Below are 25277 nucleotides of genomic sequence, written 5' to 3' on the forward strand. Positions count from 1 at the left end.
CCAACCGAAGAGTACACATTGGGGTACCCATGGCTCCAGCCACCTATGAAGCAGAGGATGGCCTTGTCAGGCATCAATGGGAGGGGAGGCCTTTGGTAGAAGGCTCAGTGCCCCAGTGTAGGGGAATGCTAGAGTGGTAAGGTGGGAGTGGGGAGTTGGTGGGGGAGCACCCTCATAGAAGCAGGGGGATAGAGATGGAATAGGAGGACTGCAGAGGGGACACTGGGAAGAGGGATAACATTTCTACATGTAGAAAGTACCTGAAATAGTAACTAATCCATAAATAGGGAAAATTTTTGATTCTTCTCATGCTCGTGGGTCAGTAAGATTAACATAGTAAAAATGCACATCTTACTAAAAGCAATCTACAGACGCAGTGAAATTCTGGTCAAAATTCTAACACAGTTCTTTACCGAACTTGAAAAACAATTCTCAACTTCATATGGAAAAAAAATACCAAAAAAAAAAAAAAAAAAAAAACAGGAAAGCTAAAACAATCCTGAGCAATAAAAGAACATTTGTAGGCATGACTATCCCTGATTTTAAGCTATACTGCAGAGCAATAGCAATAAAAACTGTGTGGTATTAGCATAAAAGCAGACAGGTGTATCAATGGAATAAAATGAAGACCCAGAAATAAACTCACACATATGCATAATTGATTTTTCACAAAGAAGCCAAACCCATATAGTAGAACAGGAAGAACATCTTCAACAAATGGTGCTAACTGGATGTCTACATGTAGAAAAATGCAAATACGAAACCAGATACACTAATACCATGAAGAGAAAGTGGAGAACGGCCTTAAACATATTGGGACAGGAGACAAATTCATGAACAGAACACCAAAAGCTCAGGCACTAAAATCAACAATACATGGGACCTCTTGAAATGGAAAAGCTTTGCAAGACTAAGGACACCACCACTAGGACAAAATGCCAGCCCACAATGGGAATAGAACTTCATTAACACTACATCTGACATAGGGCAAATATCCAAAATATATAAATATCACATGAAATTAGACACCAACAAACTTGATAACACAATTAAAACCTGGGGTACACAGCTAAAAAGAGATTTCTCAACAGAGAATACTCTATCGGCCAAGAAACACTTAAAGAAACGTTCAGCTTCTTTGGTCACCAGAGAATTCAAAACCACCTAAGGGGCCGTCTTACACCAGTCAAAGTGGCTAAGAACAAAAACTCAAGTGATAGCACATGCTGGCAACGCTGTGGGGCAAGAGAAACACTCCTTTATTGCTGATAGGAGTGCAAACTTGTACAACCACTTTGGATACCAATTTGGAGGTTTCTCGGAAAAATGGGACTAATTTAATCCCAACATCCAGCTATATCACTCATGAGTATATACCAAAAAAGATGCCTTGCTATATATCACAAGGACACTTGCTCAACTACGTTCATAACAGCTTTCTTCATAATAGCAAGGATGTGTAGTGAAACAACCTCTATGTCCCTCCACTGAAGAATGGATAAAGAAAATACGGTATATTTACATAATGGAATACTACTCAGCTATTAAAGGCAAGGATGACATGACATTTTCAAGTAAATGGATGGAGCTAGAAAATACCATCTTGAGTGAGGTAACACAGACCCAGAAAGACACACATGGCATGTACTTACATCTAAGTAGACATTAACCATAAAGTATAGGTTAACCATGCCAATCCACAGGTCCAAAGAAACTGAGTAAGAAAGAAGGCTCAAGGGAGGATGTGTGAATCTCACTCAGAAGAGGAAATAAAAAAGACATCAGAGGTGGCTGAAGGGAGGGCTTGGGATGGGAGGGGGTGAAGAGGAGAACCAGGATGGGGATCAAGTTTGTTTAAGGGGCAGGGTGTAAGAACAAAAATTGTTGGGGAACATCTCTAGGACTAGCAGGAGACTTGGAATGGGGATGATTCCTACTAGTGGGAGAATATGAAGACTGAGGTGGCCACATCCTGTAAAGGTGGGACTTCCAATGGAGGGAGGGGGCATCAACCCACCCACAAAACCTTCAACCCAAAATTTGTCCTGCCTATAGGATGCTCAGGGTTAAAGATGGAGCAGAGATTGAGGAAAGGCCAACCAATGACTGCCCAACTTGATACCCATCCCATGGCAAAGAGCCAACCCCTGGCACTTAATGATATTCTGCTATGCTTGCGGACAGGAGCCTAGCATAACCATCTCCTGAGAGGCTTCATTTAGAAGCTGATGGAAACAAATGCAGAGCTGCTTCTCATAAATAAACCCATATACCATCACCAAAACATCAGGCAGAGCTTGGGAGTCTTACTGAGGAGTATGGAATAGGATTTGGGAGCCAGAGGGGTCAATGACACCACAAGAAGACCTACAGAGTCAACTAACCTAAGCCCATATTGACTCACAAAGCCTGAACAGCTAACCAAAGAGCATGCACTGGCTGGACCTAAGCCCCCTACTCATATGTAGCAGATGTGCAGATTGGTCTTCATATGCATCCTCTAAGAATTGAAACAGAGTGGGTGCTGTCTCTGACGCTATTCCTGCCTTTGGATCCCCTCCCCCTAAATGGACTATCTGATTGCACCTGAATGGGTGAGGATGTCCTTAGTCCTGCTGAGACTGGATGTCCCAGGCAGGATGGTACCCAAGGGGGACTTCCCCTTCTCTGAGGAGAAGGAAAAGGGTAATGGGGGAGGGATTTGTTAGGGTGAGTCTGGGAGGAGGAGAGGGAGGGGCACTGTGATTAAGATGTAAAGTGAATAAATAAGTTAATTAGTGAAAAAAATTGGTATCTTCTGACTCAGTGTTAAAATAGAAGTGCAAGACACATTAAACTATCAATGAAGACATCAACATTACCTCCAAGGACCATGCCAGCCTGACAGCACTTTCTCAGACGACATGCGGGACAGTTTTTTCTGCGGATTTTATCAACAATGCAATCATTTCTTCCGGCACACAAATAGTTATGCTGCCCTAAAAATGAGAAAAGTACAAGTTATTCGTAGGTTCTAAAGACTAAAAGTCAACAGGTATACACAGAGCATCAGGCTCATGGCCCCTGCAGCCCACCTCTTGCTAGCCACCACTGCATGCTAAAAGTGAGACAGACCCACTTTGTACCTCTCCTTTGAGTTGAGGGCCTAAATGAGATAATAGTGAGTGCTAAAAACATTTAAACAACTGTTTACATGTAAATAAGGAAACTGTGACTATTAAACTGAATGAAATTTTTATGTCATGGCAGACAAAAGGCTGGGCAGTTCAGAATGTAAATTTAAGTGGCAAGGGGCATTCTGACAGTTGAGCACTCCGATATGAAGTTGCAGTCTAAATGGGTTGACATAACCCACATCTCCTGTCATGTGTCACTCCAATGGGCGCCTACTGAAGACTAGAATTGATACACAAATGATTTAATGGATCCACAGGACCAGGAAGCTCAGTTCACTCTAATGATAACCATCTTTGAAACTAAGTGCTGGGTCATCAGAACTGGGAAGCAGACACACCATCATCCAATGTACAGTTACAGGTTAGCCTCCATGTAGTCTGCCTAAAAGAACATGACATGCATGCAGTCCCAGCAAGAGTCATCTATGAAGGTAGCATGGAGCCCAGGCACTGTCTCTGAAGCTCGATGCTGCCCAGAGCATCCATCCCTTAATAATGTAAGGGGCTTCATTTGGGTACCATTCCTTCAGGTACATGGGTGTATGTTTAGGTTTAAATTGTCAAGAACAAATGGACTGGCTTTGTTCCAGTGTTACTATGGAAATCTATACAGTTTTATACCTGGGATGATAATCCAGTAAAATATATGTAGCCTCCACTTTTCTAAGAATAATCTTCCCAGCTTATGCTCCAGTTTTAAGACGGAGCACGCTATGGCCTATCTGCTTGTTGGTTGTGCATCATAACTTTTCCTTGGTCCAATATGACATGGTCAGTCTGCAAGTCTATAACAAGGCAATCTATTAAACTACTTAGCTACCTATCTACATATTCTCCAACAGGAGATAACCACATGCATGTCAAAATGACAATCCCAATAGGAGATGCTGTCTAGCTCCCAATGAATATTTACAGCAATGAATGACACAACATGATGATATTTCCTCCTCCTGGGGAAATTGGTTGTCTATTTCAGAATGGGAAAAGAAGGAAAGAAATAGCAACTATTACATTATACTATGCTTTTCCTTTGTATTTGTGCATGTGTGCGTGTGTGTGTGTGTGTGTGTGTGTGTGTGTGTGTGTATGCATGTGTGTGTGTATTGGGGGGGTGTACAGTTGAAGGCAAGAAGTCAACCTTTAGTGTCTTACAAAAGATCTTTCACTGAGAGCTGAGGCTTGCAAATTAGACTATGTTGACTCCTCAGTAAGTTCCTGGGAGCCATGTGTCTCTCCCCCTCGAACACTGTGATAAAAGGCTCACACCATCATACGTGGCTGCATGCACTGTTTCAAGTGTGCTACCCCAGCACTCCCTCTCCTTTTAAATGTTTATACCCTTTCATGTTCTTCAGAGTCTAACATGCTAAGTACAGCAGTCTCACCAGTGACTCCCATGTTCTTTGATTCCCTCCCTCCTCTGATTCATCCGTCAGGGATTTGCTTACCCTTTCCTGTCTAGTCTAACCTGGATGATCCCATAAAACCTTCGGTGCTTTTCTGTGGACCAAATGCTTGTTTCGTACAATCTGCATGTCTGTTTTTCCTAGTGGAAGCTGAATTTTAATGCTTTAACACATTTGTCCAATAAAATTTTGATAAACATTTGTTGGATAAATATATGCATCTTAATGCTTGTAGTTCACTTTTGGACATTCAAATATAGTCATACACAGCTATATGACCTATACAATTTTATGTATTGTTATGCATAGTAAATTAAGATAGTCATTGTTATCCTGTCCAAGCATTTTATTATATATCATTTATATATATATATATATATAATCCATTGCCTTTTATAGTACTACACCATGAATTAAATGTATAATACAGCAATTCTCTCTCTCTTGCATGCATGTGTATTTGTGTGTGTGCATATGTGTATGTGTGCATGTTTGTGTGCATATGTATGTCTGTATGTTTGTATGCATATGTGTGTGTATGTCTGTATATGTGTATGCATGTGTGTGTGCATATGTGTGTGCATGTCTATGTTTCTGTGTGTGTATATGTATGTCTATGTTTGTATGCATGTGTGTGGGTGCTTCTGTGTATATGCATTCATTGATGGTTGGGTGGGTGTATGCACATGGAAGCGAGATAACAACTTTGATTTTCTCAGATATCTTTTGGGCTCTTACTTTTCATAATTCATTATGTATTTACTTCCACATTTTTAAAATCATTCTATCACTATAAAACATAGCTGCTGTCTAAAACATTCTTTTGTTTTTACCATGGTAATTTTTAAGTTATATTTTTATTGTTTAAAATAACTTTTGAATTTAAATACATTTTGATCATATTTTTCTATTCCCCCCAAGTCCCTCCAAATCCTCTGCCCCTCCCAGCACACTCAGATTTAAGTTCTTTCTCAAAACCCCATACAACAACAAACCTCCAAACGAAGACAACAAAATAAAACCACACACAAAAAGGAAAAAAACACCAAACTATAACAAAAGAAAACCACACTGACACACGTGGTGTCCGTATATGTTTGTCAACTACTCCTGAACATAAGGGCTGTCTTGGGATGATTGATATAACCAGTGCTGATTTTTCCCAGCATGTATAAATGACAATTCAGTTGTCAACTTTTACCTTTGTAGCTAGGTTTTCAGTCATTCATCCATTATTTTTTAAAAAAAAATAGCAAAATAAAATATAGTAAGATAAAATAAAAACTATCATATTACATTTGGACAAGACAAACCAATAGGTGGAAATTATCCCAAAAGAAGGCACTAGAATCAAAGACCCACTCAATTAACACAAGTGAAGAGTGGGAGGGCATGGGGGATGTGGGAGGCACTATGGGAAGAGACAGTTAAAATTAAGGGGCATTTGAAGGGTAGTGTGGAAACCGAATGCAGTAGAAACTTCTTAAAATATATACATCCGTGAAGTTGATCTAAATAAAATCTCCAAATAATGGGGGAAAAGGAATCTCCAGCCAAGTTTCCAGTACTCGGATTAGGTTACAGCTAATGACGTTGTTGACCAAAGGGCTAATGGGAATCCCCAAACAGCACAGTCTGTTGCCAGTACTATCGGGTCACTCTCCACAAACTGATAGCAAGGACCCATTGCTGAAGACAATACCTATATTGAACATGATGGTGAGCTGGTATCTCCATAGAACCTTCACCCCATGCTTCTTCGGTACAGGAAAGTAATCTGCATGCTATCAAATGAGTAACATAGACACCAAGGCAAGCACAAGCCCTTTACAACAAGGGTATACTGCCTGTCAGATATGCTGGGCAATGGTGGCACAAACTTGTGAAGTAACCAGCCCAAAACTGATTTGATTTAAAGCCCACTCTATCAGATGGAGCCCATATGTAGCACTGTTGGGTGATCAAGAACCTAAAACTAGACAGTCCAAGGATAATGGAAAAGCCAAATAATACTGGTCAAAAAAGGGGAAAATGTGGAGATAAAATGTCCCCTAATGTTATTTCTCTGTACTCATAGATCAAGGCCTTGTTCAACTCTCACCAGAGAAGCCTCTTCCTGCAGCAGATGGGAAAAATACAGAGACCCAAAGCCAGACATTACACAGAGAGTGGGAGGCCTTGGGACACAGACTTAACTGGTGCGTCCCCATCAAATCACTCCCCTCAGAGCTCAGGGAAACACATGGAAGAGACAGAAAGAGTGTAGGAGCCACAGGGAAAGGAAGACACCAAGAAAACAAGACCGTCTGAGTCACAGAAATGTAGCAACTGTGTGTGCGTGCGTGCGTGCGTGCGTGCGTGCGTGCGTGCGTGCGTGCGTGCGTGTGTGTGTGCATGCGTGCGTGTGTGTGTGTGTGCTGCTGAGTAACTGTACTTACATATTGTCATATTTAACTTCCTGCTGTTTCAATTATTTAACACATTCATTTTATAAACAATGTGATTAGGCAACTTCATTGCCAATTGCAATATTTTAATTATGTTACATGGTTCCTTTTTAACTGAAATGAAAGGTTTACACTGTAAACTATATTAAGAAATTCCTGTAAAATAAAAAAAAAATCTGTCTCGTGTTGGTCATTTTTGAAGAGCTTTTCTTCTTTGAAGTTAGGATTGTATGAGTATGGGAGAGGGATGCCCACGTGAGTAGAGGTGTCCTCAAGCAGAGGGGCCCAGGCTCCTGGAGCTGGAGTCACAGGCAGTTGTGAGCTGCCTGGCATGGATGCTGAGAACCAACCTCAGGTCCTTTATAAGAAGGGTACACGGCCCTAAACACTGAGCCATCTCTCTAGCCTGTCAGCTGCCTTTAAATAAGTGCACAAATGAACAAATGTCATTTGTGTATGAGAGAAGTCACAGTACTTCAGGTTTTTCTTTTTAAAATCAGAAAGAACGAAACAGAAATGAATCCATACAAGTAAGTGTGGTCTGTCTCAGGAACTGTGACCCAGGAAGTGGAGACTGTGGTGCTGGGAATTGGTGCACATGGAACGATTCCTCCTACCACAGAGACACAGAAGCCCTGCATAAAGTTCAAAAAGAAGCATATTGCTTATTTAACTTGGGCTAATTTTCTATAAAGACTCAATTTCTGTAACCCAGAAGTGGGGAAAGAAAGGAGCAGAGATATAATCTCAAAAGGCACATGGAGCCTAGGATCTAAGAACTGGGCTTTAAAGCCCATGGATGAGTGTAATTAAGTAGATCAACCGTTCCAAGACAGGCTCCATGCCCAGGAGCAGTGGACCAACCAGAGTGAATGCCACGATTCTTCTGTGGGATTTTTGTTTCATTTTGTTGTTGTTGATATTGTTTGCGTATCTTTTTTTGTCTTACTGTATATTTCACTTATTTATTTTGTTTTCCATGTGTGTGTATGTGTGTGTGTGTGTGTCTGTGTGTCTGTGTGTCTGTGTGTCTGTGTGTGTTTGAAAAAGCAAGAGAAAGCAGTAGAGGTGAAGAAAAAGAGGACATAAAGTTGGGTAGGTAGAAAGATCAAGAAGAACTGAAAAGAGCTGAGGAAGGAAGAAAAAGCATGATTTTATATATAATATATATAATTTTATATATATACATGTATATATAATATATATGCTGAATACAATTTCTAACAGAAACAAAAACACCGGTAACATAAGCAGGATCAAAGAAGAACACTAAAAGTTGACCTCTGCTTAAAGAGTAGACTTTCACAAAGCTACCGTGTCCATGAAAACAGGAGTAGAAGACAGGACACAGCAAGCGCAATGAAGTCAAACTTCAGATGAGAAAGAGAATTGTCTCAGACTAAAATCATGACAAAATAAAGTCTTGGTTACAGAGCGGTGCAGCTGTAGTGGGAGGCAGGAAAGGCTATGTAGGACTTTTCTTGGCTCTTTCCATGTTTCTTCAAGGTGAATGGCTTAATCCTCTACAATCCTTCCATGATTTGGGGCCCACCTTGGGCCCAATTTCCATCTACTGAGCCCTCCAAAACTGTGAACCAAAGCAAGCCATTCTCTCTGTAAGTCACTCTGCCAGTTATCTGGTCACAACTGTGCAAAGTCAGGACAATGCAGTTTATTAATCAGATTACTAACGTGTAGCCTTTTCATCCAAAATACCCTGCAGTCTTTGGAGAATTTGTTGATTAAATAATGGGCAAGCAGATAGGATGCTCTTTCATGGCAAAGAATTTGGTTTTGTTGAAGGCTGTGTCAAAGCCATGAAGCTTATAGACCATTTGTGTCCTCCAGAGATCATGCTATGGAAGTATTTAATACCATAGAGAGGCATAAAAAGGTGAGAGCAGATGGGATGGGCAATTACAGCTAATCTGCGCATGCCATTCAAGGCCTAAGAGAATAGTGATTTCATGCATTACTTCACGAGAGGGTTGGCTATTACATCCAGTTTTCTGGGTCTCAGTTTATCTCTTTGTATCAACATGCATCCTTCTCTGCCTCAGAACTCAGAAACCAAGAAAGTACTAGGTGTGTCCCCTCAACTTGGATCAGAACCATGATCTCAAAACAGATCACTTTTATTGTAACTCATCCGGCTTGTGGTATTATGTTGTTAGCAACAGAAAATGACCTAAGACAATAGCTAAACATAATTTAAATAAATTCAAGAGATTAAAGCACATTGAATGTATAAATAGCATGATAATGTAAAAAGGAACAAATGAGAGAAAGACACAAAACTCACTGGAAAGTTCTAGAAGATTTTAGGATACAAATTACTCACTTTGGAAGTTGATAATTTAATTTAAATAACTGCCTAGCTCAAGGGTTCCATTATAAATTGTATTTTAAAAATAGCAAATTTCCATTTTGAAGAAAGAAACAGGAGAGTGATTTGTAGGAGATAAAATCAGAAAGGATAATAAAAGTAGAAATGCATCCTTTTGCTGTCTCCAAAGAAATAACTAACCCTTGTGATACCTAAAATGACCATCAAAACACCCATGCATTTTACAACTGTGTGTCTTTGTGGGGTCACTTCTTCATTGACTTCAACCAAAACAGCATATTGGATGTCCTTGAAGACAGGAGACGCCATCTGTCTTCTATGAAGGCTAATACTAAAGTGACTTACAAACTTGTAAAACAGTGCCATCCTTTCAGCTTTTAAGCATATTTTAATTTCACTTTGAAATGAAACAAGTAGGATTTGTTGTGCATGTACCCTGTCAGAGATTCATGAAACACAAACTAAGCAGTCATGCTAACAATCAGAATTTTACTTGCCATTGGACTCTTTGCTCAGAAAAAAATATCTGATAGATTGTTATGATTTAAATGAGGAAATCAAAGTCTCAAAATATACAAAATCTGGGTGCTGGAAAGCTAGCTCAGTGGTTGAGAGTGTGCCCTGCTCTTCCAGAGGACCGAAGGTGGGGGCCCAGCATCAACTTTGTTAGTGGTGTGAGCTTCAGGGGAGTGAGTGCCCTCTTCTGACTTCCACGGGAACCCTCACACAGCTGGCATGCAGTAATACACACACACACACACACACACACACACACACACACACACACACACCAGCAGTTTGAGTTGCCAGGCATTGGATCTAAACTCCTGCCCTAGCAGGTGCTCACAACCACTGAGAAATCTTTCTAATTCCTGTAACATCAGCTTTAGTTTCTAATATGGTGGGTATGTATAATCTTTATAAACACAAGATCTTTGAAGGTCTCGGTAATTTTAATGTTTCTAGGATGCTCTACCTCTCTTTGGCCTACTAAAAACAATTTTTATATAACTATTGAACTTACTTTCACTATCCACGTTCCCACCTTTTAGGTCCATAGCCTTGAACAACACATTTAATATCCAGGGGCTTTCATTTCCATATCTATAAAATACCATTTCAGTACAGCAAAGTAAATAAAATCTTCCACACTTCAGCAGGTGCAGTCTAAATGCTCACTAGGTAGTAATTCTGATGGTTCAATAAGCAAAAACTTATTGACTATCTACTATTTGCCTGTATAATTTTATATGAAAATATCCCAGAAGTTTATCTTTACTCCCATTGAATGCTTTTTCTGGAGTCTGGTTTCATTACGTCCTTCAGAGACTGATTTTTTATTGAGTTAAATATCCACCTTTTTTTTGTTCACCAGGTTTGTTATCTAACTTCAAAGCCAACACAGCACATTCATTACAGCCTAAACTCTAATTCAGTTCGAATCGTATCTACCCCATAGAGAAATGACCTGTTCAGTCTATTTTGCATATGCAATTAGAGATGAAGACTAATGTTATACATGGCTTAGGTACTGATAAAAGGAGCTAAAAAGAGGCTCTCATAAGGGCTGAAATGCAGTGTAAGCCATAATTTATCACATAATTTCCGTCAGTTGGCTCTTTTCTCACCATTCTGAAGAAATATCTTTAATATGGGGTCTGCATAGTTGGAGGCACCTTCTGATCTTTCTGTCTTCCAGTATAGATTTAAATTTCATTACTGAAGTTTGGACTTTACTGTTAAGTTTCTCTCATCCAAGTCTCTTAACCTTATCCAGTTTTTTTTTGTTTCTGACATTAATTCTTGTTTCTCAGATGCTGTTCTCATTTATAGCAATCTGAAGTTTATTTTTTGTGACTTCCTTCTGTTTCTCCCAGTAAATGCATATTAAGTATGCTTTTTTTAAGGTCTAGTGTGCTATTCGCTGGAAATAGCGTTAAAATATATAATCTGTTAGCATGCCACAGAGGAGAACATGGAACGAGAAATTGGTGGGCATCAAAACTTGACACACTTCAGTTCATGCATCTGAGATGGAATCTTGAATGAGTGAAAGAGAAACTAGAGAAGAGAGAGTGAGCTGACTGACAAGAAAGTGAGACTCACACAGGATCAGTCCATGGCTACCTGTAAGCCTACTAGGTCACAGCGGCAGAATGTGCAAAAGAGATCATCGGACAGACTGGAGGTCACCATCAGGGCTGAGAGCACTCAGCAGAAGCAGAGTGCATGGGAATGGGACAGGGTTGAAGAGAGGAATGGTGTATTCTCTTTTAAATGGTGTTTAAAAAGCATGACTTTAGCATCTAAGATGGGAACAGAACCGGGAAGTAGGGGTAGAGACAAGACCATCTCCAGCTGTGACAATAAACCCTAAGTGTAATCACTGGGGATCACCACAATGTGTCAGTCAGGAGGTTAGAACAGATGAGACTTCTGTAGACACATGCGGAATGTAGTAACAGATCAGTCACAGAAACCTACTTAGGACACATCCCAGCATTTTACATTCTATTTAGCAGTTAGCCTCTGTGGGAAAAGAAATGGAAGTGGAGAAAGGAAGGGGGGGGAGCATTGGGGGGGGGCATGGTGGGGTGGGGAAAGGTAGGGAAGGAGAGGGAAGAAAGGAAGGGGGAGGGTGGGGAGAAAGGGAAGGAGAAGAAAGGGAAGGGGAGAAAGGAAGGGGAGGGGAAGCATTGGGAAGGGGAATGGTGGGGTGGGGAAAGGTAGGGAAGGAGAGGGGAAGAAAGGAAGGGGGAGGGGTGGGGAGAAAGGGAAGGAGAGGGAAGAGAAGGAAGGGGAGGGGTTAGGAAGGGGAAGGGAGGGGAAAGGGAGGGAAGGGGAAGAGGAGAGGAGGTGGAAAGGAAAGAAAGGAGAGGGGAGAGGAAGGGGTAGGGAAGGGAAGGGGAGGGGACCTCCCAGACAATGTGAAGACATAATGGTCTGCTTACAGTGAAGGATCCTAAGTTAAGATATAAACTTTTAATATCTCCTTCCCCAACATGAATTTTTCTTCTAAAACATTCAGGTATGTAATGTGAACCTTCATTGATGTCAATGAGCTTTTATCCTAAGTGCTAAGGAGCACTAGACACTAGCAGATGAACAAGACATAACATCATGGTTAGGAGAGAAGGCTCCCGCTACTATCTCAGCTCTGCCATTTTTACACTGTTTGCTTAGGAGAGTTCCTGGCATTTAGGAAGTATTTATTAAATGACGCTCTGGTTAAGTCTGCTCATTACCCAAATGTTGAAACTCTCAAGCAGATTAACCATCTCGAATATCTGTTTATAAGTGTTTAAACATGTAGCTCTGGGACACTTGACATCGTGGAGTGCCTCTATCTTGGGTAATCATAGCCAGGCACTTTTTCTTTTTAAAACCTTCTCTATACAACAATGATGGCTCCTAACAGGGAGTTACATTTTTCTATCAAAAATGTAATTTTTATCTCAAAGCAATTTGTAATTTTTATGGGCTGTAACCTCAGTATCTGCCGGGCAACACAGTCTACTGGGAAGGGCGTCACCATGGACAATGTCAGCATTTTAGAGATGTAACCTTCTATCAAGAAATGCTTGGCTTTAAAATATAAAAACTATTTTTAGGCACCATACCGGTGTGTGGTGATAAAGCGTTTAGCATCATACTCTCATAGACATTCTAATGGTTCTTATGTGCCTTCTGTTTAAAATTAACCACAATGGCTCCTGCAAGGCCCAAGATGCCTGCCGCACTGGTTCAGTTCTCTGAAGGAGAATGTTATTCATAGTATTGTCATTCTAGTCATGTTATTCCCTGTCTTGTAACTCAAAACCTAAACTTGGAATCTTCATACATCTTTTCAGCACCTCACATCCCTTTTGCAGCCCCATTCATAAGATATTCTTTGCAGTATAAGAAGCAACAAGTGTTGGAACTGAGTCATGTCTGGACATATCAACTTCATTAATTCATCAGTCATACCCATATACTTCTTTATAGAAGCAGGCAACCTCCAGTTGGAAAAACTGGGACCCACTGAGCAGAAACCCAAACACATCTGATCTAAGCTGCTGTCATGGGCCATGTCTAAACATCAGTAGAAAATGATCTTGACCCCTGGACAGTAGGAAGCTTCTGCTTAGTTTCTGGTTTGCCAGTTCACCTGCGAAGATTGATAAACTGACTCTCTGGGGTTCTCTTGTTTTTCTCTACTCCACTCTCCTCTGCCTTTTTGAGGTAGAAACTAGCTATTGCCGTTGAGGACTGGATTAAGAATAGCATAAGATGCATTGTGATGTAGTTTTAGTGGCTCCTAAGTTCTGCTTCAATAAAGACATACATTTCTGTAAGATGAGATGTGTGGTCTCTTCCGGTGTTCTCTCTTATTTGGGGAACTTGATGACATCTGAGCCCTGGCCTACTTACCTCTGAAGTGGGAATGGTAAATTCTGTTGAAGGATGTTGTGAAGGATAGAAGACAAAAATCCAAAATATATAGCAAGGTTTCTACCATAGAAGACAGTAACGGCCATTTCTACTCTCCTCCACTTCTACTGACTGCAGGTCTCCAAGTCTCCATTCCACCACACTGCTGTGCTGAGTGTTAACCGGCCACTTCCCCACAGTCCTTAGAGCCAAGCACCCTGTCATCTGCTACAGAGGCAGTATTTAGCAGAAATACAATCCTAGGACTCATGGAGGGAATCAGCTCCACTGTTCCTTAATGCCATCTGTACACTAGGGAAAGAGAACCTGCCTCGAAGTCTCGGTGTGATGGCTAACCACACACGTTAGTGCACGGAGAGACATCAGCAGAGTTCCTTCCTTTACAGATTAGTGATAACCAGTCTATCCTTTCTTTTATACTGTCTGCAAACATTTGAGAACAGCTTGGGATTGGTGATCACTGAAAAGGGACAAACTTCCCAAAGAGAAATTAAATGGAGCATGCATCTATATTTAAATGCATGAATATCCAGCAACAGTGAAATTGCACTCATCTTCCCTTCCATATGTTCTTAGGTAGCTGTAGAACAAGTTCAGAATATATGACTTACTTCTTTTAGAAAATAGGGCCTTCTGAAGATTAAGAAGGCTTTTTTTATACTACACATTGGTTGCATTAATGAAAAATGCCACATAATCCAAACTTCTCAAAGTTTAATTTAAACAGTGCCTAAATTATGAGTAACTAATTAATGAATACAATTTATTTTTTATTTTTTACCACCAAACCCAGTCACTATTGCTGATGTCAAGAAGTGCTTACTGACAGGAGCCAGATATGGGTGTCTCCTGAGAGGCTCTGCCAGAGCCCTACTGATACAGGTGAGGATGACTGCAGCTAACCATTGGACTGAACAAAGGGACCCCAATGGAGGAGTTAGAGAAATGACTGAAGGAGCTGAAGGGGTTTGCAACATCATAGGAAGAACAACAGTATCAACCAACCAAACCCCACCAGAGCTCTCAGGGACTAAACCACCTACCAATGAGTACAGATGAGGGACCCATGACTCCAGCCACATATGTGGCAGAGGATGGCAATGTCCAGCATCAATTGGAGAAAAAAAACCTTGGTCCTGTGAACGCCTTTTCCCCCGAAATAGGTGAATGCCAGAGCGTTGAGGTTGGAGTGAGTGGGTGGGAATGGGAGCCTCCTCAGAGAAGCAGGGGAGGGATATGGAAGAGGGGGAAAAGGGGCTAACATTTGAAATGTAAACATATAAATATCTAAGATGGCTTTAAACACTGTTTTCCTGCGTCAGTCTCCTAAGACTGAGATTACAGGGCTAAACTACCACTCTTATAGGTGACTTTCAAATGCTTTAAATGATGACAGTGACTCATGTGTCCACTTTAATGTCTGTCTGAAGATCACTGGAGACACTATTTTGCTGAAAAAGAGTGGCAGCCATGTGTCTCAGGCATGGTTTTCAGGTGCCAGTGTTGATGGCCTACTGACTGTGGGGCAATCTGGTGCTAAATCTTCACTAAATGGTGCGCACCTATCTTTATTCAGATGTCAAAGACGTCCCCACATAAAAAAAAACCTCCTGCCAAGGATTTGCTCTGATACCATAATCACTCAACTGAGACCTAAGGATTTCCTGTCATAGAAGAGGGGTGTGTGTGTGTGTGTGTGTGTGTGTGTGTGTGTGTGTGTGTGTTTGCTTATAATAGTTTGTTTAAATAAACTTTGGAGTGGAAACATAAATCAAAAGCACAATGAAGAGACACTCTGAGCACAGAAAGGATTAGGACAGAGTTAAGGAGTCAGTCTCCAGAGAAAAACCATGGTTACTTCTAAAAAATGTAAATTAATATTCATTCAAATGCAAAATAATCTGGTAAGACATCAGGGAGGTAGGAGTTAAAAGACAGAGGAGAGACACTGCTGTCAGACTTAATGCATAGTGGTAATTCTTTGTGTATTTCTTGGTAAAATTTAGATATAATATAGTATCTCTACTTTATTGTATTCATAAAGGAGTTACAGATGTTAGACCAGTGCCCAGATTAGAGTCAAGGCCAGTCAGAGTCTGTTAGATGAGAGATTCCCTTGTGTAACATCAGATATTTGATCCTGCATCCATCCTGGACTTCTGCAATGTAGTATTGTCTCCTATAGCTCCAGGATATCCCAAACCAGAACATTCACATATTCTTTTTAATGCTGTGTGTATGCACATGTGTATGCATGCCTTTGTGTGAATGTGTGTGTCTATATGAAAGTGGAGGTTCATGGGTGTATGCATATATATGTATGTGCTTGTGTTTGTGCATGGGTATGTATGCTTGTATGTGTTCATTCATACATGCATGGCATGTGTGTGAACATTCAGCAGACTAGATGCCCAGTTGAGTTTCCTTTTCCTACATTTGCAGTGGTTGAAGGCAGGTCTTACATATTTATCTCTGTATCCCCAATACAATCATGTAGCATAGACACTTTTAAAGTAAATAAAATCACGTGGCAGCAGGAGGACTTTGTGTGTTAGGAGCTTCATCAAAGAACTTAAATCCCAGAGAATGGAGCAGACATTTACCAAACACAAGAAATACTAACTCCAGCAATGCTTGGAGAGAAGTTGTTTAATTCCATGAATTATTATAGAAAGCTTTGAACAGAAAGTTAGAACTACACCAGTCCTCTTACACATGGACCCCCACATACATACATACATACAGTACACACAAGCATACGTACAAAAGTATGCTTGTGCCTCAAGCCATACACATGTATGAACACACACAGCTACATATACAGGCATGTGCATTCATATGCATGTACACACAAACATGCACATGTAAGGATGTATACACAAATGCCACGCATATATGAATGAATACAGGCATGCACACACATTGTGGCAGCGTGAATATGAATGGCCCCCCAGAGGCTCATATCTTTGAATGCTTAGTCACCAGGATACAGTACTTGGAAGGAATTAGGGGGCGTGGCCTTGTTGGAGTGGGTGTGGTCTTGTTGGAGTAGGTGTGGTTTTGTTGGAGCAAGGACTTTAGGGTTTGAAATGCTCAAGCCAGGTCCAGTGTCTCTCCCTTCCTGCTGCCTTAAGATCCAGATATTGAACTCTCAGCTGCCGTGTCTGCCTGTGTGCTGCCATGCTCCCCACCATGAAGATAATGGACTAAACATCTGAAACAATGAGGAAGTCCAAACTAAGTGTTTCCCCTTATCAGAGTTGCTATGGTCACTGTGTCTTTTCACAGCAATAGAACACAACTAAAATACACACACAAACACAAGTGCATACATATGTATGTATACACACATGAAACCCCCCACTCCCATGTAGGCACACACATGAATACACACATTCATACAGAAGTATGCACACATGGCCAAATGTGCACATGCACACAATGCATAAACACACATGAAAATGCAAGTGAATTCACATCATTATAGGAAAGAAAGCATTATGGATAATGATTCAATGACACATACATTCTAATAAATGATACTGCTTATGTTTTAACCGTTCCCAACATTATATACACATATTGTAAAACATTGACGTAGTCATTGAAGAATCAGTGATAGGAGACCAAGTGTTGAGCATGAGGACTTAAGATTGATCAATAACGTTTTAATTTTTTTTAAGTACAATGCTCTGCCGTGTTCCTTGGGCAGTAGGAAGAGAACTCAGGACTCAGAGGCCTCAGCAGGAGCACGGCTGCTACTGTCAGTATGGAGTTGGAAAACTCTGCTCTCCTCAGAACAGTGGTGTTAATGACACACAGGGCAAAGGGCCATTAACAACTGCCACACGTGTATCACACGACGCACCTTTCCGCTTCTTCCTCACTTCAGTCACAGCTCTGCCTGTGTTTATTTATTTTCAGTGTTAGACAGAAAGACCCCCAGCTTGAGAGGAAATTGGCTGTAGAGTTTTGAAATGAAGTCCAATGAATTACTGCACATTTATTTTTAGGATAATGGGAAAACTGCCCAGGTTAAACTTTCTGAGAGCACATTAAACCAAATACGATGATTGGTGAATTATCTCCTCCAGAGCCCAAATGCTAATTACACAAATTACAGTGGAGAAGACTGTCGTTTATTTTTGTGGACTGCAAATGATAAAGCCTTCCTGAGTTTAGAGACAGGGAAGATCCAGCTTCTGCAGCTGTTGGTGGACAGCCTACCCTCATTTCTCTTCATGAAATGGTCTCGTGGGAAAGTCTGACTCTAAGGCAGTCTTGTTTAGATGCTTAATTATCCTCGCCAGTTGAAAGAAGCACACCGTTCATAGAAGCAATTTCATTTCTGTCCTGTTTCAGCACGGCCTCCCAGTGAGAGTTCTCCTATAAAAGTTTCCTAAGCCTCCTTATTTCTGACAAAGGGTCAGTGCTTCAGGCTGTGCAGCACTGCATGGCTTAATCACTTAGCATACATGTAATTAAGTGTGGCCATCTATTGGTGGCATGTCCTTTTCTGATTGTCATCTGGCCAGGGGTATATCTTTTGTTTAATGGTCTCTCACTTGTACCTAACCCAGGGCCTGGGTATGACAGGTAGTTAGTAAGTTAGTACATGAGCTAAGGTCCTTCAGGGAATTAATTTCTGAATAATTAATACCCAAATGAAAGTGTTATTATATTACAAAGCAATTACAAATACATCCATTTTATAAAGTCTTGCCTTGTAAATATTGCATTTCTATTATGTTATATTTGTTTAATCATACTGCATTCAATGTCTATCCTACTAATGTTGTCACACAGTGAACCATCCAAATGAGAATGCAGCATAATTAGTTATGATGACCAGTTTACAGAGCAAAATATTGACTTACTGAATATTCAATATATTTCTGGTCATTAGGCATATTAAAGTAAGCCAATAAAAATGTCCCTGTCCCCCACAAGGCCAAGTTCCAGGCCTGAATTAGTAGAATTTGCGAGTGATATTTTTCATCTCTTTGAGAGACATTGTGTAATTCCTGACCATGTCCTGGTTCACGCTGACTCTGTCAATGTCTTTGCAAAGGAGTGCAATAGGCTTTTCAACCAACTGGATTCATTTACTTAAGGGGAGGCATTTCTCTCATTTATAGTCTCTATTTCCTGAATGTTATTTTTTCTCTCTCTCTCTTCTCTCTTCCACGTAAAACCAGAAAACCAATGAAAACCAGCTGTCCTAGTTGACTGTCTCCCACTCTTACCCTGGGAAAGGGACACTCAACATACTTGTCAGCTGGGTAAGCCTTTCTCGGGGTACTTCACCAAACGTGAAGAAAACGTGATGAATATCTTTATACCACACACTTCTGGTCTTTACATTCTCTCTTAATCCATATTTAGCATTCTAGATGTTTCCTCACTTGGCCAACGGGTTTGACGGTGTTTCCTATATGAGAAAGGAAGTGCTGTGGTTGAGGAGCTGGAACATTACCATCTGGGTTTGAATCCTGACTTTACCACTTCCTAACTGTCAGGAAGGCAGCTTGATTTCCTCCTGAATAAAGAGTGAATAAAAACTCGTCTCTCTTGAGGGGCTGAGGTGAGTCCAGTGGAGCCTAGGACACGGGCACGGGATGGTAGGAAGCACTTTGTAATGCCACGGCTGTCAGTCACATCATTGGTTCAGTGAACGTGCCTGCCACCCACCTCTGGTCCTCCTGGCTTATGCACAGCTGTCTGCCATGAACTAATGCACAACCCAGCTCTGTTCCAGCTTCTTCCCAGCCACTAAAGTCCTCCGCTTATCTCTCATTCCTGGACACTCCTAGAAGCCTCTATCTACTCTATTTGAAACTTGCTTAGCAACAAACTGGAAGGGGGATAGAAGGGACTGCTCCATTATAAGCTTATAATGTTCTAGAGATCCTGTAGGATACAAGAATCCTACCACGAAAGAAGTTAACACCCCACTAATGAGTCCAGAAAGTTAAGGTCCTCTCACTTGCCCCCATTCTCACATGTGCTCTTGGACAGTGCCACAGTGAACCCTGTGCTTGAAGCTGAATGCATTCAGTTTTACTTAAATAATCTGTTACTTAACCAGAACATAAAACCAAAACCAAAACAGGCCTCTAAAAGCGAACAAAGTGCACAGATTTTTAGAAGAGCCTTCGTGGAAGCCTCTGAATGCTCCAGCCCCTTTCGGGCTGCCTATGAGTAGGGGCTGCTGGATCTCAGAATCCTGGGAAGGAGGACAACTTACTGCTGACACTCAGCCCACGTCCACCTCTGCACTCCATGTCAGCTTCTTAGAAAATACACTTGTCTCCAGCAACAAACTATGACACAATCTGGAAATGCATTCTAATCTTCAAAGGCAAACATGTTTACTGGAGTTTACTGAGGTGGAAGGAATTTTAAAATGTTTCTATGGAAGGTAAAGTCTGAAAGGTACCCTGCAAACTATTGCAAAACCAGTGGCTAAGTGGGTAAGTAAGATGTTCTTTAAAAATGTGCAGATTTTACTGAAAGCAAGATAGTGCCAGGGAAATTGTATTACTGTGGAATTCAGATTGTTCATTGATTCCAAGCAATAATTCCTATCCTCCCATATACATGAAGCTATGCTAAACAAAAAGACCAACTAAATTTTTGTTTAGAAATAGTATATCAATATTATATCAAAATGCATTTATGGAAAGGACAAACGTGTAGATAATTTGCAACTGTATTATACATTATATAAATGTCATATATTTGTACATATACTGTGAACATGTAACACATGTATATAAATGTATGCACAAATATACAAATATGCACAAATATGTACCTTTAATTACTAAAAACCCAGTGTTTTGTTTATACAGGAGATACATATAAACACCTCACTAGAGTTAATGCTGTATCTTGAGAGGAAGAGAATCCCTGGTCCGTGTCATGACTTGGGTACTGTTTGAAAGTGTGAGTCACAGTGTAAATTTATAATAGCCAACCACATTCATTCTTCGATATTGTAGGCAATGCATATGGTTAAAATAGCATCATAATTTCAGGTGTGAAGAAATGTCACCATTTCTTAGAAACAAGCACAACTAAAAGGTATTAAGTGTTAGGTGGTCTCCATGACAATGGGATGAGGAGGAAGAATGAGGAGGAAGCTTCCTACCTTCCATCGCCCTCTTAAAGAAGACCTTGCAGCTCCCACAGGTAAGCACTCCATAGTGACAGCCAGATGCTTCATCCCCGCAGATTAAACAGATCTTCTGAGGTAAAGAATCAAAGCCATATTGTGGGCTCTGGCTGGCTTCTGAATCTGGCCTTGAAACGCAAACAGACTCTGTTTAGTTTTCGGTACACTGCTATCTGATAAAGAAAGCCTTCTGGTATTGATGAGAACAAAGTTGTTTTTTTTTTTTGTTTGTTTGTTTTGTTTTGTTTTGTTTTAAATAGAACCATAGTATTTATTTATGGGGCTTTTTGTTTATGTTTTTGTTTTTTGCTAAAGGTCTCATGTAATTGGGTTGGCTTTAAACTTGTTCCTTATCAAAGCCTAGCCTTGAACTCATGAAATTCCAGCTTCTAAGTGTTGGCAACAGAAGCACCACCATTCCCAGTAAAAGTTGCTGGGGATAGAAGTCTGGGCTTAGTGTATGATAGGTAAGCAATGTTTCTAGGAACTGGTCCGCATCCCCAGCTCCTAGGGCCATAAACATACATACAAAACTACACACACACACACACACACACACACACACAAACACACACACACACACACATGTGTACACACATATTTGAACGTCAGTGGACTAAACTTGATGCTTGATATCATAAACTCCCTATAATGGATTCCTTGGACTCACAAATCATTAACATTCATCAGCTTAATAGAAGGAGAGCCTGTGTGTGCACCCTTTCATGTTCATAAAAGCTAGAAACTCTCCTTTAAAAAGAGCTCCTTATACAGAAGTGATTTCGCCTTTGGCAGATGAAATATGACCTCCTTCCTGAATGCTGGGTCACAACAAATACGGCTGAGCTTCAGGAGTTTAACTGGAATTAGCAGCAGTTCCGGCTTGAAAACTCAGCCCTGAAAACGGTCGACTGCTCCAACATATACATATAGATGTTAAGGCTTTGTTAACGCGCTGACATTACTTTGCCTGCTCCATCATATACATAGAGATGTTAAGGCTTTGTTAACCGGCTGACATTACTTTGCCTAGTTACTGTATCTGAGTTACTCCAAACCCTGGGCAGTTTTCCCCTTTCGTGTCCATTACTTCAGTATGTGGGAGTAAATGTTCTTGAAAACACATATGAGGAAAGTAAAGGCGTCTGCACCAGTGTGAGGATTCAATGCTCTGGCCGCCCTGCCCTTGGTGTTAAACACTTACCTCCTGCAGTTTACCTCACTCTTGATGTTCCTAGGAAAATTGGGCCAGAGATCTGCCTAGATCCCTAAGGTGTTTCTGATATCAGTTCTGAAGCCACACTTAAGCCCCACCCCTCCCAGAAAAACTGGGCTTTTGCGCCTCACACTCTCCCCACACACACACACACACACACACACACACACACACACACGCACGCACGCACGCACGCACGCACGCACGCACACACACACACACACACACACACACACACACACACACACACACACACACACCACTACACCATACCACACACACACCCGTGAGGGCAATACCCTTCTTGCAAGAGATTTATGAAGCTCCTAACAAATCCTCACCACAATCAAAGGTCTTAGAGTGGCGCCTCAAGTTTTGAACCTGGGTGCTCCTGCTTCAGGAAGTTTGCAGGCAATGTTTGGGAAAACGGTGCACAACAAAATGGTATCTCTGCGCCTCCTTTTACGCTCCTCCCCCCAAAAAATGTAAGAAGAAGGGAGGCACTGGGTGTCAGGTCTCCAAAATCCAGCTCTCCCTCCCCCACTGCCCTGACCACCCTGCTACACCGAGATGGGGGAATGGAGCATGGCCCGACTGATGGCAGGTGCTCACCTCAGGTAGTTGAGGTATGGCGGGTAGACTTGGGGCAGGCTGTCCTTGAGCACCGCGGCCTGGTAACCCAGCTGAGGGAGCCCATTGAGGCCGAGCGGCGGGTAGATGGCGGGTGCTGCGGAGGAGGCCGGGGCGGCGGGCAGGGTGTCCCGGGGAAGCAGGCAGGAGCTGGTGGCCGGGGGTTTACAGGGCAATGGGGCGAACGAACCCTGCGTGGGCGGCGCGCCCTCCGCTTTGTACAGGATGCACTCCAGTGCGGAGCCCGACGAGGACACTGGCGACACCGCGGTGCTGCTCGGGCCGCCGGCTACCGCTGCCTCTCCGGGCCTGGAGGATGGCGCTCGCGGCGGCGCCGGCGGCAGCGGGAAGTCTGGGAAGGTGGCGGCGCTGGCTCCGGCCAACAGGTAGGGGCGCGGCGAGCGGGAAGCAGCCTCCGTGCCCTCCTCCTCCTCCTTGATCTTCAAGCCGGGAGGCTGGAAATCGCCGTAAACAGGGAACGCGTCCTCTTTAGGGTCGCCTTCTGGAGGGTAGGTGCAGTCTGGGAAGTCACCGCAGGGCACCGGCGGGGATGGCGCGGAGGGCGAGCCCCGAGGTGGAGCAAAAGGGACCTGCGCAGCAGCCCCGCCGTCGTAGCTGTCCCCCTCCAGCAGCTGCCGGGTGCGGGCGGCTAGGAGAGCGTGGTTCAGAGGCAGAATGGGCAAGTGAATGAAATCCACCACTGTGGTGGCCAGTGGGGAGCGCCCGGGGGCAACTGGAGCGTCTTGCTCCAAGGAGACCCTGGGAGCAGAAAACCGGGAATCTTCCTTGGGGACCATGGTGACGCCTCCTGGGGCCGCCGCGGGCGCGTTGGCTGTGACTCCTCCTCCGCTACCCATGCCTTCCAGTGCTCGAGGTTTGCTCTTCAGAAGCGGACCCGCAGAGCCCTCGGTCTCGAGACCAGCGTCCTCCTCCACCTCCACCGTAGCAGGCTGCTGAGATGGCTTCACCCCTGCCCCGGGCCAGTGAGCACTCCCCGAGGTCGGGAGCAACAGCTGCCGGGGTGGTGACAGCCCTTTGGGCAGCACCTTCTGCCCTGCTCCTGTCCCGGAGCTGTCGCCAGCCTTGCTCTCTGGCCGGCTCATGAGCGGGGACAACAACCCCTTGGTAGCGGGGACACTGCGGGGGTCTTCTGGAAGCTCTGGCCCAAAGAGACACCAAGAAGTGATGGCCTCGCAGGCTGGAGGGCTGGTTTGGCTTTGCTCGGGCCCCGAGGGCGCCAACAGGGTGTCTAAGACACTGTCTAAGAGTCTGCTGTCCTTCTCCGGAGCTCTGGGATTTCTGCCTCCTTCAGCGCGAGCGGCTTCGACTCCAGAGAAAGCTCCCTCCACGTCGGACAGCGACTGCTGATCTTGTGTCTTTTCGTCTGGGAGCTCCTGAGCCTGGCAGGACCGAGAGAAGAGTAGCCCGTCCAGGGAGATCGGTATAGGCGAGACTACAGACGACGCGTCCGAGTGCCGACTCCCCTGGAAGGGATCCGGGTCCAAGCGTGCAAGCAAGGGAGACCCGACGTGGGTGGGGGAGGGCGCGGCGCCAGATGTGTGGAGAGTTCGCGGATCCTTTGCCTGCAGCTCAGTCATGACGACTTGAGATCCCCTTTTCTCCTCCCCTGTCTCCTGGGAGGAGGGAAAAAGGAAGGAGGAGGGGGTGCCGGTGATATAGGGGCACAGGGAGGGGGAAGTGGGTGTTGAGTCGCAGGACCCGTGGGATCTCCACCTCCTGGTCGGGAGGGGCAGTCTTGGTCAGCTCCTGTTCTTACCCTCCACCCAGATGCAGAGGAAGGGTGGTAGTCGCGCTGTCCCGGCGGCGTGGGGTGAGAGCAGGAAGAAGTAGCTGGATCAAGCTGGTCTCAGAATTGGGCAAGTTTTCAAGAGACTTTTGCCCTGTTTCTCCTTGGATGGGAGACCCGGTGCTGGAGCAGCCGGTGCTGCAAAAAAGGGCTCCCGCTATCTCAGGACTTCTTACATTAGTTGAAACCTAGGCGTCTTAGGAGGTTTACATCACAGTCCTCACCAAAACCCTGGGACTTAGTCGTTTTCAGGCTGTGACAGTCAGAACAGCTCCCTGGGTTTTCTACAGTCTCAGCGAGTTCTGGTTGCAGGTTGCTCTGTTAAGCTAAGTGAAGCTAGCGGAAAGGCAGAATCCTCACACCAGTAAATACTACAATGCCTGATAGTGACAGTCTAGACTGGCTCCACAGCTTTCTAGTAAGCCTCCGCGCTCTAGGAAGGCCCGCCCCAAACCCCTCCCTAGCCAATCACCGGCGAGATCCAAAACTGGAGTTGGCATTCCTGCTACTCACCAGTGTGATTCTACCTGGAACATCAGACTTTGAGAAGAAAATCTTCTAAACATATCAGAATTTATACTGCCAATTAAGAAGTATGCCAATCCCGAGGGGAGAAAAACTATACCCTATCCAAAGC

The 25277-nt window shown here is 43.1% G+C and overlaps 1 protein-coding gene across 1 annotated transcript in view; it reads right to left on the bottom strand.

Annotated features, from left to right (window-relative positions):
* Positions 1-25047, bottom strand: part of Pgr (progesterone receptor) — a 66399-nt gene extending 41352 nt beyond the window's left edge. Inside the window, exons 1-3 of the mRNA XM_032909448.1 lie at positions 22816-25047; positions 20964-21115; positions 2862-2978 (exon numbers count right to left, since the gene is read on the bottom strand). Coding sequence (XP_032765339.1) covers positions 2862-2978; positions 20964-21115; positions 22816-24431 — 1885 coding nt within the window. The 5' untranslated portion in view covers positions 24432-25047. The remainder of the gene's footprint in view (positions 1-2861; positions 2979-20963; positions 21116-22815) is intronic.
* Positions 25048-25277: the final 230 nt, after the last annotated feature.

Source organism: Rattus rattus, chromosome 8 (assembly GCF_011064425.1).
Source record: "Rattus rattus isolate New Zealand chromosome 8, Rrattus_CSIRO_v1, whole genome shotgun sequence".
In the NCBI taxonomy this organism is placed as follows: domain Eukaryota; kingdom Metazoa; phylum Chordata; class Mammalia; order Rodentia; family Muridae; genus Rattus; species Rattus rattus.